Genomic DNA, 17,907 nt, shown 5'->3' with positions numbered 1-17,907 from the left:
AGAACAGAAGGGTGTGCTGTCTACCCGGCGCTAAAATACGGGATGTGGACCTGCGGTTGAAAAGGATCCTAAAAGGAGCAGGTAAGAACCCGTTGATCATCCTTCATGTAGGAACGAATGACACGGCTAGATTCTCGCTGGAGAGAATCAAGGGGAGACTATGCCAGGCTGGGTAAGACGCTCAAGGAAATTGAGGCTCAGGTGATCTTCAGTGGGATTCTACCTGTCCCTAGGGAAGGGCGACAAAGGGGTGACAGGATTGTGATGATAAATAGTTGGCTCAGGGAGTGGTGCTATAAGGAGGGCTTTGGGATGTATGGACACTGGGAGGCTTTCGGGGACAGAGAACTGTTCTCACGGGATGGGCTCCACCTGAGTAGGGAAGGAATTAGACTTCTAGGAGGGAGGCTGGCTCATCTGATCAAAAGAGCTTTAAACTAGGAATTTGGGGGAGACGGTTGGGAGATGTCCAGCCACTCTCCACGCCTAATTTAAACATTGAGAGGGAGGACAACAGGATAAGAACAGATATAGCCAGAGGGAGGGGTTTGGACATAAGGAAGAGGGGGGGGGATGGATACTAGACCAATAGGTCATACTGGTGGTACTGTGTCCCTACCAAATTGGGTAACAAAGGTGAGAGAAGCCAAACAGCAAAAATTAGGATGTTTGTTCACCAATGCGAGAAGCCTAGGTAACAAAATGGAGGAATTGGAGCTCCTGGTCCGAGAATTGAAACCGGATAGCGTAGGAATAACCGAAACATGGTGGAACGGTAGTCACGACTGGAGTACAGGTATGGAAGGGTATGTGCTGTTTAGGAAAGACCGAAACAAAGGTAAAGGTGGGGGAGTAGCATTGTATGTCAATAATGAGGTAAACTGTAATGAAATAACTAGTAATGGAATGGATAATACGGAGTCTGTTTGGGCAATGGTCACATTAGGGAAGAAAACTACTAGAGCCTCCCCTGGGATAGTGATTGGGGTGTGCTATAGACCGCCGGGATCTAGCCTGGATATGGATAGAGAACTCTTTAATGTTTTTAAGGAGGTAAATACTAATAGGAACTGTATGATCATGGGAGACTTTAATTTCCCGGATATAGATTGGGGAACAAATGCTAGTAATAATAATAGGGCTCAGCTTTTCCTAGACGTGATAGCTGATGAATTCCTTCATCAAGTAGTTACTGAACCGACGAGGGGGGATGCCATTTTAGATTTGGTTTTGGTGAGTAGTGAGGACCTTGTTGAAGAAATGGTTGTAGGGGACAACCTTGGCTCGAGTGATCATGAGCTAATTCGGTTCAAAATAAATGGAAGGATAAACACAATTGCATCTGAGACTAAGGGCTAACTTTACGAAATTAAGGCGACTAGTTAGGGAAGTGGATTGGACTAACATATTTAGGGATCTAAAGGCGGAAGACGCCTGGGATTATTTCAGGTTGAAGATTTCAAAAGGGCTAACTTTACGAAATTAAGGCGACTAGTTAGGGAAGTGGATTGGACTAACATATTTAGGGATCTAAAGGCGGAAGACGCCTGGGATTATTTCAGGTTGAAGTTGCAGGAGCTGTCAGAGGCCTGTATCCCGAGAAAGGGAAAACGGTTCGTAGGTAGCAGTTTTAGACCGAGCTGGATGAGCAAGCATCTCAGAGGGGTGATTAAGAAAAAACAGAAAGCGTACAGGGAGTGGAAGATGGGAGGCATCAGCAAAGAAACCTACCTTAATGAGGTCAGGGGGTGTAGGGATGCAGTGAGAAAAGCCAAAAGCCGGGTAGAGATGGACCTTGCGAAGGGAATTAAAACCAATAGTAACAGGTGTTTTAGCCATATAAATAGGAAGAAAACTAAGAAAGAAGAAGTGGGACCGCTTAAAACTGTAAACAGAGTGGAGATCAAGGATAAGCTAGGCATGGCACAATATCTAAACGAATATTTTGCCTCGGTCTTTAATAAGAATAATGAAGGGTTTAGGAATAGTGACAGAGTGACTGATGGGAATGAAGGTATGGGGTTGGAAATTACAGTATCCGAGGTAGAAGCCAAACTTGAACAGCTTAACGGTAGTAAATCAGGCGGCCCGGATAATCTTCATCCTAGAATATTAAAGGAATTGGCGAGTGAAATTGCAAGCCCGTTAGCGATAATTTTTAATGAATCTCTGAACTCGGGGGTTGTACCGTTTGACTGGAGATTAGCTAATATAGTTCCTATTTTCAAGAAGGGGAAAAAAAGTGACCCGGGTAACTACAGGCCTGTTAGTTTAACATCTGTAGTATGCAAAGTCATGGAAAAAATATTAAAGGAGAGAGTAGTTACAGACCTTGAGGTCAATGGCAATTGGGACAAATTACAACATGGCTTTACGAAAGGTAGATTGTGCCAAACCAACCTGATCTCCTTCTTTGAGAAAGTAACAGATTTTTTAGACAAGGGAAATGCGGTGGATCTAATATATCTTGATTTCAGTAAGACGTTTGATACGGTACCGCATGAAGAATTACTGGTTAAATTGGAAAAGATGGGGATCGAAATGAAAATCCAGAGGTGGATAAGGAACTGGTTAAAGGGGAGACTGCAGCAGGTCGTATTGAAAGGTGAGCTGTCGGGTTGGAGGGAGGTTACCAGTGGAGTTCCTCAAGGTTCGGTTTTGGGTCCGATCTTATTCAATCTATTTATCACTGACCTCGGAACCAAAAGTAGGAGTGGGCTGATAAAGTTTGCGGATGACACGAAGTTGGGAGGTATTGCCAATTCGAGAAGGACCGGGATATCCTCCAGGGAGATTTGGATAACCTTGTAAACTGGAGTATTAGTAATAGGATGAAATTCAATAGTGAGAAGTGTAAGGTTATGCATTTAGGGATGACTAACAGGAATTTTAGTTATAAGCTGGGGACGCACCAGTTGGAAGTAATGGACGAGGAGAAGGACCTCGGAGTCCTGGTTGATCGCAGGATGACTATGAGTCGGCAATGTGATGTGGCCGTTAAAAAAGCTAATGCGGTCTAGGGATGCATTAGGCGAGGTATTTCTAGTAGAGAGAAGGAGGTGCTAGTCCCGTTATACAAGGCGTTGGTGAGACCTCATTTGGAGTACTGTGTGCAGTTTTGGTCTCCCATGTTTAAGAAGGATGAATTCAAACTGGAACGGGTACAAAGAAGGGCCACTAGAATGATCCGAGGAATGGAAAGCCTGTCGTATGAAAGGAGACTTGAGGAGCTCGGTTTGTTTTCCTTAACCAAAAGAAGGTTGAGAGGAGATATGATTGCTCTCTTTAAATATATCAGAGGGATAAATACCAGGGAGGGAGAGGAATTATTTCAGCTCAGTACTAATGTGGACACGAGAACAAATGGATATAAATTGGCAGTCGGGAAGTTTAGGCTTGAAATTAGACGAAGGTTTCTAACCATCAGGGGAGTGAAATTCTGGAACAGCCTACCGAGGGAAACAGTGGGGGTGAATGACCTCTCTGGCTTTAAGATTAAGCTTGATAAGTTTATGGAGGGAATGGTTTGATAGGATAACGTGATTTAGTCAATAGGTCAATAACGTGCCACCACTGGTAATTAGTACCGAGGGTCAATGTTGGGATATTGAAAGTCTTTTTCCTGAGTGTCTGGCTCGAGAGTCTTGCCCACATGCTCGGGGTTCAGCTGATCGCCATATTTGGGGTCGGGAAGGAATTTTCCTCCAGGGTAGATTGTCAGTGGCCCTGGAGGTTTTTCGCCTTCCTCCGCAGCATGGGGCAGGGGTCGCTTGCTGGAGGATTATCTGCTACTTGAAGTCTTTAAATCAGGATTTGGGGACTTCAACATCTGAGTCAAGGGAGAGAATTATTTCAGGAGTGGGTGGGTCAGCTTTTGTGGCCTGCATCTTGTGGGAGGTCAGACTAGATGATCATAATGGTCCCTTCTGATCTTAAGTTCTATGATTCTATGATTCATACGAATGGTACGTCAATTTCATCACGGTATGATGGCTCGTGTCCTGGATGATGGTGAAACATCTGAGGCCTTCCCAGTCACCAACCGCGTCAAGCAAGGGTGTGTTTTAGCACCCACTTTGTTCAGCATGATATTCTCTGCCACTCTGACTGATGCCTTTCAACACTGCACTGAAGGAGTAGGCCTGTAGTACAGAACTGACAGGTAAACTGTTCAATCTGAGGCGACTGCGTGCCATCACCAAGGTGAAGGAAACTGTACTTCGAGACTTTCTCTTTGCCAATGATTGTGCTCTGAATGCTAGTACAGAGCCAGAAATGCAAGCCAGTATGGACAAGTTTTCATCTGCATGCAACAACTTCGGTCTCACCATTAACATCAAGAAGACTGAGGTCATGCACCAGCCAGCTCCCCACGCTCCGTACTCAGAACCGTCCATCACTGTAAATGGACAGAAATTTCAGGCAGTGGACCACTTCACGTACCTGGGCAGTACCCTTTCCCGAGCAGTGTCAATCGATGATGAAGTAAACTGCAGAATTGCTAAAGCCAGCTCTGCATTTGGCCGATTGCGCTCCAACGTCTGGGAACGTCGAGGGATCAGCCTACCAACGAAGCTGAAGGTCTACCGAGCAGTGGTGCTTCCAACTCTGCTGTACGCCTGCAAGACGTGGACTGTCTATCGGAGTCATGCATGAAGGCTCAATCACTTCCACATTTCCTGTCTGCGAAAGCTTCTAAAAATCAGATGGCAGGACAAAGTGCCCAATACTGAAGTCCTTACCAGAGCCAGTCTGCCGTCAGTTCACACACTGCTGATGAGAGCCCAGACCAGATGGTCCGGACATGTCGTGAGAATGTCAGACGAGCGCATTCCTAAACAGCTCTTCTACGGAGAACTCACCCAGGGAAAGCGCTCCCATGGAGGACAAAAGAAGCGGTTCAAGGACACGCTGAAGACCTCTCTGAAGTCCCTCGAGATCAACACCGCCACATGGGAAACCCTCGCACTGAACCGTCCAGCATGGCGCAGCCTCATTCACACAGGCAGTCATACCTTTGAGGCGAGGCGTACTGCTGAGGCTGAAAGAAAGTGTGAGTTGTGCAAGTCCAGAGCTGCCCGCACATCATCGACAGTGCCATCACGTGTCTGCCCGACGTGTGACAGGACATTCCACACACGAATCGGACTGATCAGTCATCTTCGGACGCACAGAGCCCGGTCATCGAACGAATGAGTTGTTGAGGTCTTCATCAATAACGATGGACGAACATCATCATCATCATCATCCCCTCCCTGGATCTGGGAGACTTGTATGCCACCTTTGACATGAAAGATGCATACTTCCATATAGTGATCTGCCCCGCACACCTGCGCTTCCTACGCTTTGTGGTCAACCACAAGTATTACCAATTCCCTGCCCTACCATTTGGCCTCTCAACAGCCCCCTGAGTGTTCATCAAGTGCATGTCAGTCGTGGCTGCTTTCCTCAGTCGCTAGCAGGTGCAAGTATACCCTTACCTCAACGACTGGCTGCTCAGGGGCCACACCAAGGCACAGGTGCAGTCCCAAATCTGTTTGGTCAGGTGCACATTCAAGCAGCTGGGTCTCCTCCTCAACTTGGGGAAATCGAGCTTGGAACCAACCCAGAGAATAGAATTCATTGGGGCAATGTTAGACTCAGTTCAGGCATGTTTGCCACCCGACGCAACAGGAAGTGCCCAATGTTCTCCTTCCAGGGTCACAGCCCAGGCTCCCTCACAGACGCATTCCTGCTACCCTGGAGAGGTCACCTGCTCTACACCTTTCCCCTGTTCCCTCTCATGCACAAGGTCCTGCTCAAGGTCCACAGGGAGGGGGCAAAGGTAATTCTGATAGCTCCAGTGTGGCCTCAACAACACTGGTACACTATGCTACTGGAGCTGTCAGTGGATGCACCGGTCATGTTACCTCCCCTCCCCGACTTACTCACTCAGGACCATGGTCGCCTCCATCACCCCGGCCTGTGGTCCCTCCACCTCCTGGCTTGGAAGCTTCATGGCTGCAGCCCATGGAACTTCTGTGCTCAGAACAAGTAAGGGAGGTCCTCCTCGGCAGCAGGAAGCCCTCCACTAGAGCCGCATATCTGGCAAAGTGGAAGAGATTCTTGTGTTGGTGTGACTAGTGTCGTACACCGCCTCTCCAGCCGCCTGTACCCTTCGTCTTGGAGCACCCCCTACACCTGAAACAGCAAGGCCTGGCGGCATCCTCCATAAGGGTACACCTCACTGCTACCTCGGCCTTCCACCCAAGAATTTCTGGTCGATTCGTCTTCGCCAACCCTATGGTTGGTCACTTCCTCAAAGGTCTGGACTGCCTACATCAGGGGTCGGCAACCTTTCAGAAGTGGTGTGCCAAGTCTACATTTATTCACTCTAATTTAAGGTTTTGCGTGCCGGTAATACATTTAAACATTTTTAGAAGGTCTCTTTCTATAAGTCTATAATATATATCTATATTGTTGTATGTAAAGTAAATAAGGTTTTCAAAATGTTTAAGATGCTTCATTTAAAATTAAATTAAAATGCAGAAGCCCCCTGGACCAGTGGCCAGGACCCAGGCAGTGTGAGTGCCACTGAAAATCAGCTCGCGTGCCGCCTTCGGCACGTGTGCCATAGGTTGCCTACCCCTGGCCTACATCCCCAGATCAGGCAGCCTGTCCCTCGGTGGGACCTTAACCTGGTCCTCTCCAGGCTCATGGGGCCCCCATTCGAACCATGGGCAACTTGCTCCCTCCTGTAGCTGTCATGGAAGGTAGCTTTCCTGGTTGCCATTACTTCTGTGAAGAGGGTGTCTGAGCTAAAAGCCCTCACCTCTGACCCATCTTACATGGTTTTCCACAAGGATAAGGTGCAACTCAGGCCGCACCTGGCCTTTCTCCCCAAGGTGGTGTCGCACTTCCACACCAGCCTGTCAGGAAAATGTCCTATCTTGCTATTTCTCAGGGACCTGCTTTCTTCTCTGTCACCCCAGATCTTCTTTCAGCTCCCCTCCCCCCACCAATGCACCTTGCCCCTAACCAGGACGGACCACCTCAGAGGGGTAGACCTATGCAATGCTTGGCCACTCTGCTGACCGAGAGCTAAGGTTGCCCATTAGTGCCCCTTGTGATGTGGCCCAATGATTATTTCCCCACTGATGATACTATAGGTGCTGCTCTTGGACATGAGTCTTGAGTAGTTTGGTGCCTGTAGCACAGAGGTGGGCAAACTATGGCCCCCAGGCCATATCCGGCCCGCGGGACCGTCTTGCCCGGCCCCTGAGCTCCTGTCCCGGGAAGCTCACCCCCAGCCCCTCCCCTGCTGTCCCCCTCCCTTGCAGCCTCAGCTTGCTCACTCTGCCACCGGCGCAATGCTCTGGGCGGCAGGGCTGTGAGCTCCTGGGGCAGCGCAGCTGCAGAGCGGTGCTCCAGGCAGCACGGTAAGGGGTCGGGGGGGGGCGGGGGGAGGATGGATACAGGGCAGGGGAGTTCAGGGGGTGGGGAGGGGGGTGGATAGGGGTCAGGACAGTTGAGGGGACAGGGGGTTGAATGGGGGCAGTGGTCCCAGGGGGCAATCAGGAAGGATGGAGGGTTGGATAGGGTAGCAGGGGTCAGTCAGGGGCAGGGGTTCTGGGGGCAGTCGGGGGACAGGGAGAAGGTGTGGTTGGATGGGGCAGGGGTTCCGGGGAGGGCCGTCAGGAATGAGAGGAGAGGTTGGATGAGGTGGCGGATGTCTGGGGGGGGCAGGGAGCAGGGGTGTGTGTGGATGGTGCAGGGGTCCCAGAGGGGCCGTCAGGGAATAGGGGGTGTTGGATGGGGCAGGAGTCCCAGCGGGGGGGAGAGCATGACTTCCTCCCCTAACTGGCCCTCCATACAATTTACAAAACCCGATGCGGCCCTCAGGCCAAAAAGTTTGCCCGCCCCTGCTGTAGCATCTCCTCAGCTCTTATGCTTCTGCCAGTCTGGGTCCTGTCTTTCAAAGCTCCATCTATTCTGCCATCGTACTGTGTCCACATATTACATGCAGCAGGGAGAAACCATGGGTTGCTCTTGGGTTTACGTAACTCTGGGTGTCTGCAGTTTGTTATTTGGCAGTGATATGAAATGCTGTCCTCTGCTGGCAAAATATAGTACCACCAGCAGCACTGTGAGAAATTCATTGGTTACACCTGGGCTGAAGATGCGGCTATTTGGAATTGGGGGCGTGCAGCCCAAGATGAGAAACCACAGTACAGGAAGAGCAAGAGGAATGCAGAGAGGGCAGGGAGTTATGCAGGGATAGGGATGGCTGTGCTTGGGCTTTATTATTGATCTGCATGGATTGGGGACAGGATGTGTCACTCTCACATTATTGTTCTATGGGCTAGACAGGTCCAGGTACTCTCCACTCAGCACAGGATCTGGGTGGGGGAGAGGCAAAGGTTGTTCTAAATCACCTTTTGGCCTTGATTCAGTTTGCCAGCAGCAAGTGCAGTCCAAGCAGCTGGGTTCAGGGGAGGATCTGGCCCCATATTTTGAAATACTTTAAATAAAAGCTTTACAACAAGCCAAACAAAGATGTTTTGTTGCGGAGCAGTAAAATTTTAGCTCCTCCTCCCCCCACCCCTGACTTTGCAGCACCCCTCCCCTCAGGGTCTGTTTCCTCTCCTCCTCCCTGTATTGGGAGGCCATTGGCTTTGGCGCTGCGGCTTCTCTCAGGCTCACTCACTCCCACCATTAATCGTTTCAGAGTCCTGGCTTGTCGGTGGCTTTTCTGGTACTTGATTTTCTCACTATATTTTGTTTTCTCCCTTAGACGAACATTGGTTCCATCTTGGCATCAGTAAATCCATACAAACCCATCTCTGGTCTGTACAGTGCGGCCGCCATGGACCTGTACAGACGGCATCACCTGGGTGAGCTGCCACCCCATATCTTTGCCACTGCTAATGAGTGTTACTGCTGCTTGTGGAAGCGTCACGACAGCCAGTGTGTTCTGATCAGGTTAGAGACTAAACATACAGCTAACCCTCGGTTGTATTACACTCCCCACTCCCACCATCCTGTGTGCAATGGCACCTGTGTTCCTACCCCTTGTCTCGCCTATGCCTGCAGTAGTGGTGGAGATGCCCCACATTTGGTCCTACAGACCACTTACATAAGAACATAAGAACGGCTGTACTGGGTCAGACCAAAGGTCCATCCAGCCCAGTATCCTGTCTACCGACAGTGGCCAGTGCCAGGTGCCCCAGAGGGAGTGAACCTAGCAGGCAATGATCAAGTGATCTCTCTCCTGCCATCCATCTCCACCCTCTGACAAACAGAGGCTAGGGACACCATTCCTTACCCACTTATTCTCCGTTCTCCCTGGGTGGGACAGCCACTTGCTCTGTTCTGGGTTTGTGAATGTATCATGTCTGTTCCTTAACAGCGGAGAAAGTGGAGCTGGAAAGACCGAGAGCACCAAGCTGTTGCTCAAATTCCTGTCAGCTATGAGCCAGAACTCTCTAGGGGCCCCTGCATCTGAGAAGAGTACTCATGTGGAGGAAGCCATCCTGGAGAGCAGGTACAGTTCATCTTCACGGGAGAGACAACCAGTGAGCAGTCAGGGACAGTGTCTGCAGGGGTGAGAGGGGCCCTGTATGGCTGGGGCAGCTGTGTGACCTTTATCACACAACAGCCCTTTCACCTCACTGAACAACTAAAGAATGATAGAATCATAGAGTTTGAGGCCAAAACAGATCATTATATCATCTAGTCTGACCTTCTGTGTGGCACAAGCCATCACCCAGCACTCGCACATTAAACCAAACAATGGAAATGAGACCCACAGAGAATAGGGGGGACCGAGGTGCACCAGCACTCCAGGCCCCTGCAATGGCAGGGAAATGATTAAATGAACTATACACAGATAATCCTGGCAAGTGACATGCTGCAAAGTAAAGCGAATCTACCCCCCAAGATCATTGCCTATCTGACCTGGGGGAAAATTCTTTCCCAGCCCCACATATGGCAGTCAGTTAAACCCTGTGCATGTGAGCAAGAACCAGCCAGCCAAGCCCCTGAGGGAGAATGCTCGGTGCCACCTCAGAGCCTGGCCGTCCCCATCCAGTGTCCCATCTCCAGCCGTGGCCACTCCTGATGGTTCAGAGGAAAGAGATTAAAAAACCTGCCAGAATACATTGGTGATGGCGGTGGGGTGGGGGCAGGAATCCCTTCCTGTCCCTGAAGGTGGCCAGCTGAAACCCTGAACTGTGAGCACCAGATTCTGAAGCATGAACGTTCAGGTACCACAGTAATGAGTGCTGTATAAGAACCTGAATAGAAAAGACCGTAACGGACCCTCGCAGCTGGTATTGGCACAGCTAAACAGTGATGGTATTAAGCAGGGACAGCGTAAGAAACATACACTCTGGAAGTGCAGACCCCTTGTAAAGGGCCAGTACAGTGGCTGCTTCCCAAATAGCCCTTTGTAGTTCTGCGGGCCTGTGCCACTTCAGCACTGTTTTTCTTCCATGTCTGCCCTTAGGCATGAAACACCCCCCGAACTAATCTGTAAAACCAGCACCCTGTCCTCAGACCCACCTCTGTCACGGGGCCTGTGATACACTGCCAAATGGTAATGGTTGGGCAGGTGTCTAGCAGGGATAACTGACATCACTCAGATCCTAAGTCTGTTTGTCTTTTAAATCTTTTAACTGGGCCTGCAGTGAGTCTGTATAATGTTATGTCCCTTTTGCTGCTACCCTCGTCTTGCTTCCTCTGTGACCTCAGTTTGTTACAGATACTTGTTGTGTTTGTCTTTAAATAGATTGTAAGCTGTTTGGGGCAGGGGGTGTTTCCTGTTACTTGTGCAGTACCTGGCATAATGTGCATCCATCCTAGGCCTTTGGGAAAAGTTGCAATATGAATAATAAGACTAATATATAATGATTAGATTCCCCACTCTGGGTTCCATGCTGCTGAATGAGATCAAGGTGGGAGTTCTCCATTCTCCTTGGATGTATAAGCAGAGGAATACTGAGAAGCAGGGAAGTGTGATTACCACTGTATACAGCATTGGTGAGACTGTTACTGAATATTACATCTCGCTGTGGTGTGCAGACTTTAAAAAGAGTGTTGATAAATTTGAGAGGACTCAGAGAAGAGCTACAGGAATGATTCATGATCCGGAAAATTTGCCTTATACTGAAAGACTTAATATGTTTTGTATAGCCAAGAGAAAGTTAAGAGGTGACTTGATCATGGCCTATAAGATTTCTGATGACTGAAGGTGCTTTAATGTGGTAGACAAAGGCATAACAAGATCTAGTATCTGAAAGTGGAGCTAGACAAGTCAGATTAGAAATAAGGAACACCTCTCTGACAAGGAGGGTAATTAATGATGGGAACAACTTATTCAGGAGTGTGGTAGATTCTCCATCACTTGGTCTTTAAACCAAGCCTGGGTATCTCTTTCGAAAAGACACACTGTAGCTCAACCAGAAGCAGAGCAGTCTCTAGGGTAGGGTGAATCGGGATGGTCACCCTGGGCCCCGCCTTTTCGGGGGGCCCCCTGGCAGCCACCCCGAATCGCCGTACCCTAGGGATGGCTCTGTGTGCATGTTGTGCAGGGGGGGCTAGGCTGGCCCCTGGGGGGGAGGCAGACAGGCTGAGGCGGTTAGCATGGGGCCTGGTACCGGCAGTGGGGTTCAGGTCTGCACTCACCGGCCGGAAGCAGCTGGCTCTCGGTGTCGCTTGGGGAAGGGGGCGGAAGCAGGGAAGAGATGGGGTGGGGGTGGGAAGAGGCGGGGTGGGGGTTTGGGGAAAGGAGTGGAGTGGGGGCGGGGCCGGGGGGGGCGGGGTTTGTCCTGGGCCCTAGGAACAGCCCTGAGCAGAAGTAATGGGCTCAGTGCAGGAATCCTTGGTGAGGTTTTGTGACCTGTATTATGCAGGAGGTCAGATTAAATTACCATAATGGTCCCTTATGGCCTTAGTGGTTAGTGGTTCCTTTACTTCTCCCTGGTAGCCAGTTAGAATGAGCCCCAGACGAGATATGATGGGAACAGTCCTCAGCTGTGCTGAGCTCCAGGCTATATGCGAGTCTGCCGCAGACCTATGTGGACCCCTCTACTGTGGTGAACTGTGTCCCCATATCTTTGCTATTGATGGGGACAGACGAAAAGGTGGTTCTAAGTCACTTTTGTGCTTCCGACGAAGTGGGGATTCACCCACGAAAGCTCATGCTCCAAAACGTCTGTTAGTCTATAAGGTGCCACAGGATTCTTTGCTGCTTTTACAGATCCAGACTAACACGGCTCCCCCTCTGATACTTTGTGCTTCCTGTGACCTGGGGCTTGGCTGGGAGCTGATCCAGTCTCCAGCTCAAATTAAATCAGTTACTGGCTTCTCTAACCTGTGCCAGCTAGAATGCCCTCTAGGGACCCTTTTCCTGTTTGAGCATCGGTGTTGTGTGTGGCATTCAGGCTCTGCCCTCTCTAGCCTCCAAATGGCTGTCATACCCCCCTGCCTGAGGCTGGAGAATGCTCAGCAGCGCTCAGAAAACAGCTTGAAGGTCACCTTTTTATGCTACTCCAGTGGCACCGAATGACCTTAGTGGGGCTGAGGAACTGGGCAAATGCGTGCAGAAAGCCAGCAATGCTATTGTTAAATTTCAGCTCAGACTCGCTCATATTAAAGGCTCTCCTGGGTGGGGTAATGTTATCGTAATCTTGTTTACTTGCTTTTTGTGAAGTTCATGCTTTGTATTTTCCCCAGAAATCCGGTCTCTGAAAACTCCCTTAGCCCAACTGGGTTAGTTGCAGTGATGTTCTTGTTTGTTGTGTACCCCTATTTTAGCTTCTTCATTAGAAATGTTAACGTATCTCTCACATTTACCTATTGCTTGCTTGGTCTCTTCAGGAGACTTGATTTCCAAGACAGAGAAAATGTATGAAAATATCCAGATTTGTACTTGTTTATTGAAACTTCAGCATAGTGTTTCTAGTTTTGAGATTTTTACGTGAAGATGCTTCTTTGTTAAACTGATATCCTTCCTCCATGAAAGAAAGCGAGTTCTAGAAGGATTTTGAAAGGTGCATAAAACAGGTTGTTGATGTTTTCTCTAATATTTATTTTATTTTCCCAGGAGTTCTACTCCATCCTCATCCTCCTCGACCTCTCTGCTCCTTTTGACACTGTTGATCATACCCTCCTTCGTGACATTTTGTCCTCCCTTGGCTTTTGCGACTCCGTCTTCTCCTGGTTTTCCTCCTACTTCACTGGCTGCACCTTCAGCATCTCTTTCGGTGGGTCCTCTTCCTTCCCTCTCCCACTGTTCATGGGGTCCCACAGTGCTCTGTCCTTGGCCACACTCCTCTCCGCTCCCTTTACCCGTCTCTCTGGGTGACCTCATCTGCTCCCACGGCTTCAGCTCTCATCTCTAAGCCAATGTGTCACAGATCTACCTCTCCATTCCTGATCTGTCTCCTTCAGTCCAGTCCCATATCTCTGTCTGTTTCTCTGACATCATCTCCTGGATACTTCTCGCTGTCCACTTTTTAACATGGCCAAAGCCAAACTCCTGATCTTTCCTCTGAAAGTGTCATCACTCCTCCATTTTCTGTCACTGTTGACAATACAACCGTCCTCTCTACCATTCAGGTTTGTAATCTGAGAGTCATCTTATCCAGACTGTGTTTAAATTCTGCAGCTGCTTCCTTTGCAACATTTCCAAAATCCAATATTTTCTCTCTCTCCATATAGCTAAAACTTTGGTTCCAGACCCTCCTCATCTGCTGTCTTTACTACTGCTGCCTTCTCTGCTCAGGCCTGCCTGTCACCCATCTCTGGTGCCTTCAAAATGAAGCATCTAAGATCATCCTTCTAGCCTGTCACTCTGTCACCCTCACCCCTTTGAATTCCTGCCCTGCACAGGCTTCCTGTTCTCCACTGCATCAAATGCAAACACCGTCTGGGCCCTTCACAACTCTGTTCCACATACATATCTACGCTTGTCTCTCACTGTGTTGCCTCCCCCATTCTCTCTGCTTCACTAATAATGGCAGCCTTAAATGACTATTTGTCCAGTCTCCCACAAATGCCTCTGCACCTTCTTCCATGCTGCACCTTATGCATGGAATGCCTCACTGAGCTGAACTATATAGCCACTCCCCTTTGCTCCTTCAAGTTCTTCCTCCAGAACCACTTCTGCCATAGTCCCTGCTAGAAATCAGCTCTTCAGTGAATGCTTGCGGCTGCTGCAGTTGGAGAGAGCTGATTTGATTTAATTATTATTATTATTATTTTATTTAAATTCAGATTATTTAGAACCATCAGGATTGTCAAATTGGTAATTAACTTGCACAATATAACTGTGGTAACCATGTGATCTTATTATCCTCACCCATGTCCTCCCTTCCCCTTCTGTTTGTCATGGTCATTTTGTTTCAGATTAGACCCTAATCCTGCAAACATGTATGTGTGTAATATTGTGCATGTGCAGTGTTGATGAACCAGTGGGACTACTTGTGTGTAAAGTTACTCATGTGTAAGTATTAGCAGGATCAGGACTTAGATAGTAAGCTGTCCGGGGCAGGGACCACACTTCCTGGTGTGTTTGTGCAGCTCCCAGCACAGAGGAACCTGGTCCTGCATGGGCTGTCTGGGTGCTATTGCAGTACAAATGATTTCATTTTTGCCTTTGTTTAAAGCCTGTTTTTCGAAGGATAAAGTATAAAGGTAGGGCTTGAGGTTTTGTAAAGCTTTCCCTACATTTCAGTGTCACCCCCTTCACATAGCTAACCTTGTCCGAAGTCAAGACAACCTGCTATTTTCTGCAAACTCCAGCAGTATTTGATCTCAAATAACATTGTAGGTCATAATTATTTTTTTAACCTTTTCATAATCCTGAACCTGCTTTTCTTTGAGACTGCACAGGTGAGACTATGGGAATCATCCACACATTCAAAAAATATATTTCTCAGAGTGATAATGCAATCCTCTTGTTAAAAATCACAATGAGTTTTAGTGTTAAATATAAACCTTCACAGAGCATTCCTGCAATGTGGCCTTGACTTTTTCTTTGTTTTGTTTTCCCCACTGGACTTTTAATCTTTGTATTGGTTAAACCACTGGCTCTCAACCTTTCCAGACTTCTGTACCCCTTTGAGGAGTCTGATTTGTCTTGTGTACCCCCAAGTTTCACTGCACTTGAAAAGAACTTGCTTACAAAATCAGACATAAAAATACAAGTGTGTGTCAGCACACTATTACTGAAAAATCGCTTACTTTTTCATTTTTACCATGGAATATAAATACTTTACTTACATTTAAGTGTATAGTATATAGAGCAGTATAAACAAGTCATTGTTTATATGAAATTTTAGTTTGTACTGACTTCACTAGTGCTTTTTATGTAGCACTTTGTAAAACTAGGCAAATATCTAGATGAGTTGATGTACCTGGTGAAAGACCTCTGCATACCCCTAGGGTACATGTAAGGCTGGTTGAGAACCACTGGGTTAAACTATTAAATGGAATATTTCTAATCCTGGTCCCATTTTGCCTGTTTGAATGAAATTGGCTTTTTCCCAATTCCCCAGTGTAATTAATATTGCTCTGCGGAGAAACAATCAAAATCTCTAAGCAGCTCACTGCAGTTATAACCCAACATTGTCCTGGTAGTTTGAACCAGCTGAGGCTGCTGGAAAGCTAGTTTTTAGAACAAGTCAAGTTCTTTTTAATTTCCTGATCAGACTGAAGTTTTAAGACTTGAATCCAGTTGGGAGCATATTAGTATAATTGGGACTCAATTCCAATTGTAAATAACAGCATAAATGTTCTAGAACCACTGGTTCATATTCCAGCATGGCCATCTCAGTCATTGATCTGTACAAAGCAAATTAATTTAGCATATATATTTCTCGCTTCATGATTGTTTGAAAACATGTAATGTTCTCCACCTCATGGTGTTGTAGTTATGCCATCCCATTTTCAGACGGGGAAGTTGTAGCAAAGAAGTGGCTTGCCCAAGGCCGCAGACAGAGGTCGTGTGAGAACAAGGGTTGGGACTAGTTCCGCTAGATCATGGGTGGGCAAACTTTTTGGCCTGAGGGCCACATCTCAATATGGAAATTGTATGGAGGGCCGGCTGGGGCAGGGGACTGGGGCACACGGGAGGGATGAGGGCTCCGGCTGGGGGTGCAGACTCTGAGGTGGGGTTGGGGCTGAGGGGTTTGGGGTGCTGGAGGGTGCTCTGGGCTAAGATCAAAGGGTTTGGAAGGTGATCAGGGATGTGGCAGGGTGTTGAGGTGGAGGTGGGAGGGGGAGGGCTCAGGGGTGCAGGGTCTGGGCGATGCTTACCTGAAGCGGCTCCTGGAAACCGTGGCCCGTCCCCCCTCCGGAGGCAGGGCCACGCTGCTCTGCATGCTGCCCTGTCCACAGGCACCGCCCCTGCAGCTCCTATTGGCCATGGTTCCCGGCCAATGGGAGCTGCAGAGCCGTTTCTTGGGGCGGGGGCAGCGTGCGGAGCCCCTTGCCTGCTCCTATTTCTGGGAGCCCCGTGGACCTGCTGCACATGCGGAGCAAGGCAAGTCCCCGACCCTGCTCCTCGGCTGGAGCACTGGAGCGGGGAAAGCTCGCAACCTCGCTCCTCGCCAGGAGTCGAGGGCCAGATTAAAAGGTCTGATGGGCCGGATGCAGCCCATGGGCCATAGTTTGTCCACCTCTGCACTAGACCACCAGAGTCCCTGCAGGTTACTTAACAACTGAGGCTTTTCCATGCTGAATGGACATTAAAGATCCCAGGGCAGTTTTCTTAAGACAGGGGTTTGCCCCAAACTTTGGTGACCTTTCTGAAAATCTTGGGCAACAAGAGTCCAGTTTACCTCTACTGCATAGTGTTTTATTGTGCATCCTATTAACAAATTATTGTCCTGGCACCTCTAGCTTCCAAAAGCAATAAAGGCATAGCCAGGAGGGTGACTTGGTTTGGATGTGAGATGGGCCCAAACAGTGCTAGTGCTGATTGCCCACATGAACCTGGGTCTGATTTAACTAATCCCCAATCCCAGTGTTTAATGCCTATTTAGTAGTGTGTTATAGCTGCCTCGTGCCAACACTGCCAGCCTCTCCCCTCCAGCTCTGCCTAGCTTATTTTACCTGCCGTTTTCTCCCCACTGTGTTATGGTGAATGTAATACTGAGATGGCAGAATGCACCTGGTGCAAAGCTAATCCTGCCTGAGTCACACTGGTGTTGGTGCTGCTGTTCAGGTCCATGATTGTCTTCCTTCCCCAGCCCTATCCTGGAGGCCTTCGGAAATGCCAAGACAGTTTATAACAACAACTCCAGCCGCTTTGGCAAGTTCATCCAGCTGCACTTCTCCCATCATGGACATATCCAGGGAGGGCGAGTCACCGATTGTATCCTTTCCTCTTGCCGCCTCTGCCCCTTCCTGCTCCAACACACACATCAAAGAGGGGAGGAGCCTGTGGAGGCTGAAAATGGGTGGGCAAATTTCCCTGTAATGGTGTGATTTTCTTTGTATCTTACTTAGAACAGGTAAGGCCATGTCTACTCTGTGAGCCCTGAGGAGTTTGCACTACTTTATCCTTCCCTGCATCTATAGATCCCTTAGTATCTATGCATGAGATCGGAACAAAGTTTAGGTTCCTCTCCCAAAATATCATGAATACTTTAATCCACAGAAGTTTGTAGAAGAGCAGGCCTGTTATATCATTTAGTTCATGCTGCTCCCTTGGAAAACAACAAAGGATTGTTCCTCTTTTGTGTATGTTCTCTTGGGATCTGCGGTCAACAGCCAAGTCCTGGCTGGGAGTTAAGAAGACATTGACCGCCATGTCCAAGCTGCACTCAGACATAAGGAGCAATGGCAGCTGTAGGGAGCCAGTTGCAGCTCTCTGATATAAGAGCAGCCCAGTGCCAGTGCACAGGGGCAACCCTAAGATAT

At 48.5% G+C, this 17,907-nt stretch overlaps 1 protein-coding gene across 1 annotated transcript in view; it reads left to right on the top strand.

Moving 5' to 3' along the window:
• The window catches only part of LOC123378542 (unconventional myosin-X-like), a 277,407-nt gene that overhangs the window by 80,962 nt on the left and 178,538 nt on the right, over nucleotides 1-17,907 (top strand). The window contains exons 4-6 of the mRNA XM_045032485.1: nucleotides 8,774-8,961; nucleotides 9,389-9,523; nucleotides 17,235-17,359. Of these exons, the coding sequence (XP_044888420.1) occupies nucleotides 8,774-8,961; nucleotides 9,389-9,523; nucleotides 17,235-17,359 (448 nt within the window). The remainder of the gene's footprint in view (nucleotides 1-8,773; nucleotides 8,962-9,388; nucleotides 9,524-17,234; nucleotides 17,360-17,907) is intronic.

The sequence above is a fragment of the Mauremys mutica genome, chromosome 10, assembly GCF_020497125.1.
Source record: "Mauremys mutica isolate MM-2020 ecotype Southern chromosome 10, ASM2049712v1, whole genome shotgun sequence".
Taxonomy (NCBI): domain Eukaryota; kingdom Metazoa; phylum Chordata; order Testudines; family Geoemydidae; genus Mauremys; species Mauremys mutica.
The sequence above is the reverse complement of the archived record's forward strand: the minus strand, read 5'-3'. Positions and strand labels throughout refer to the sequence as shown.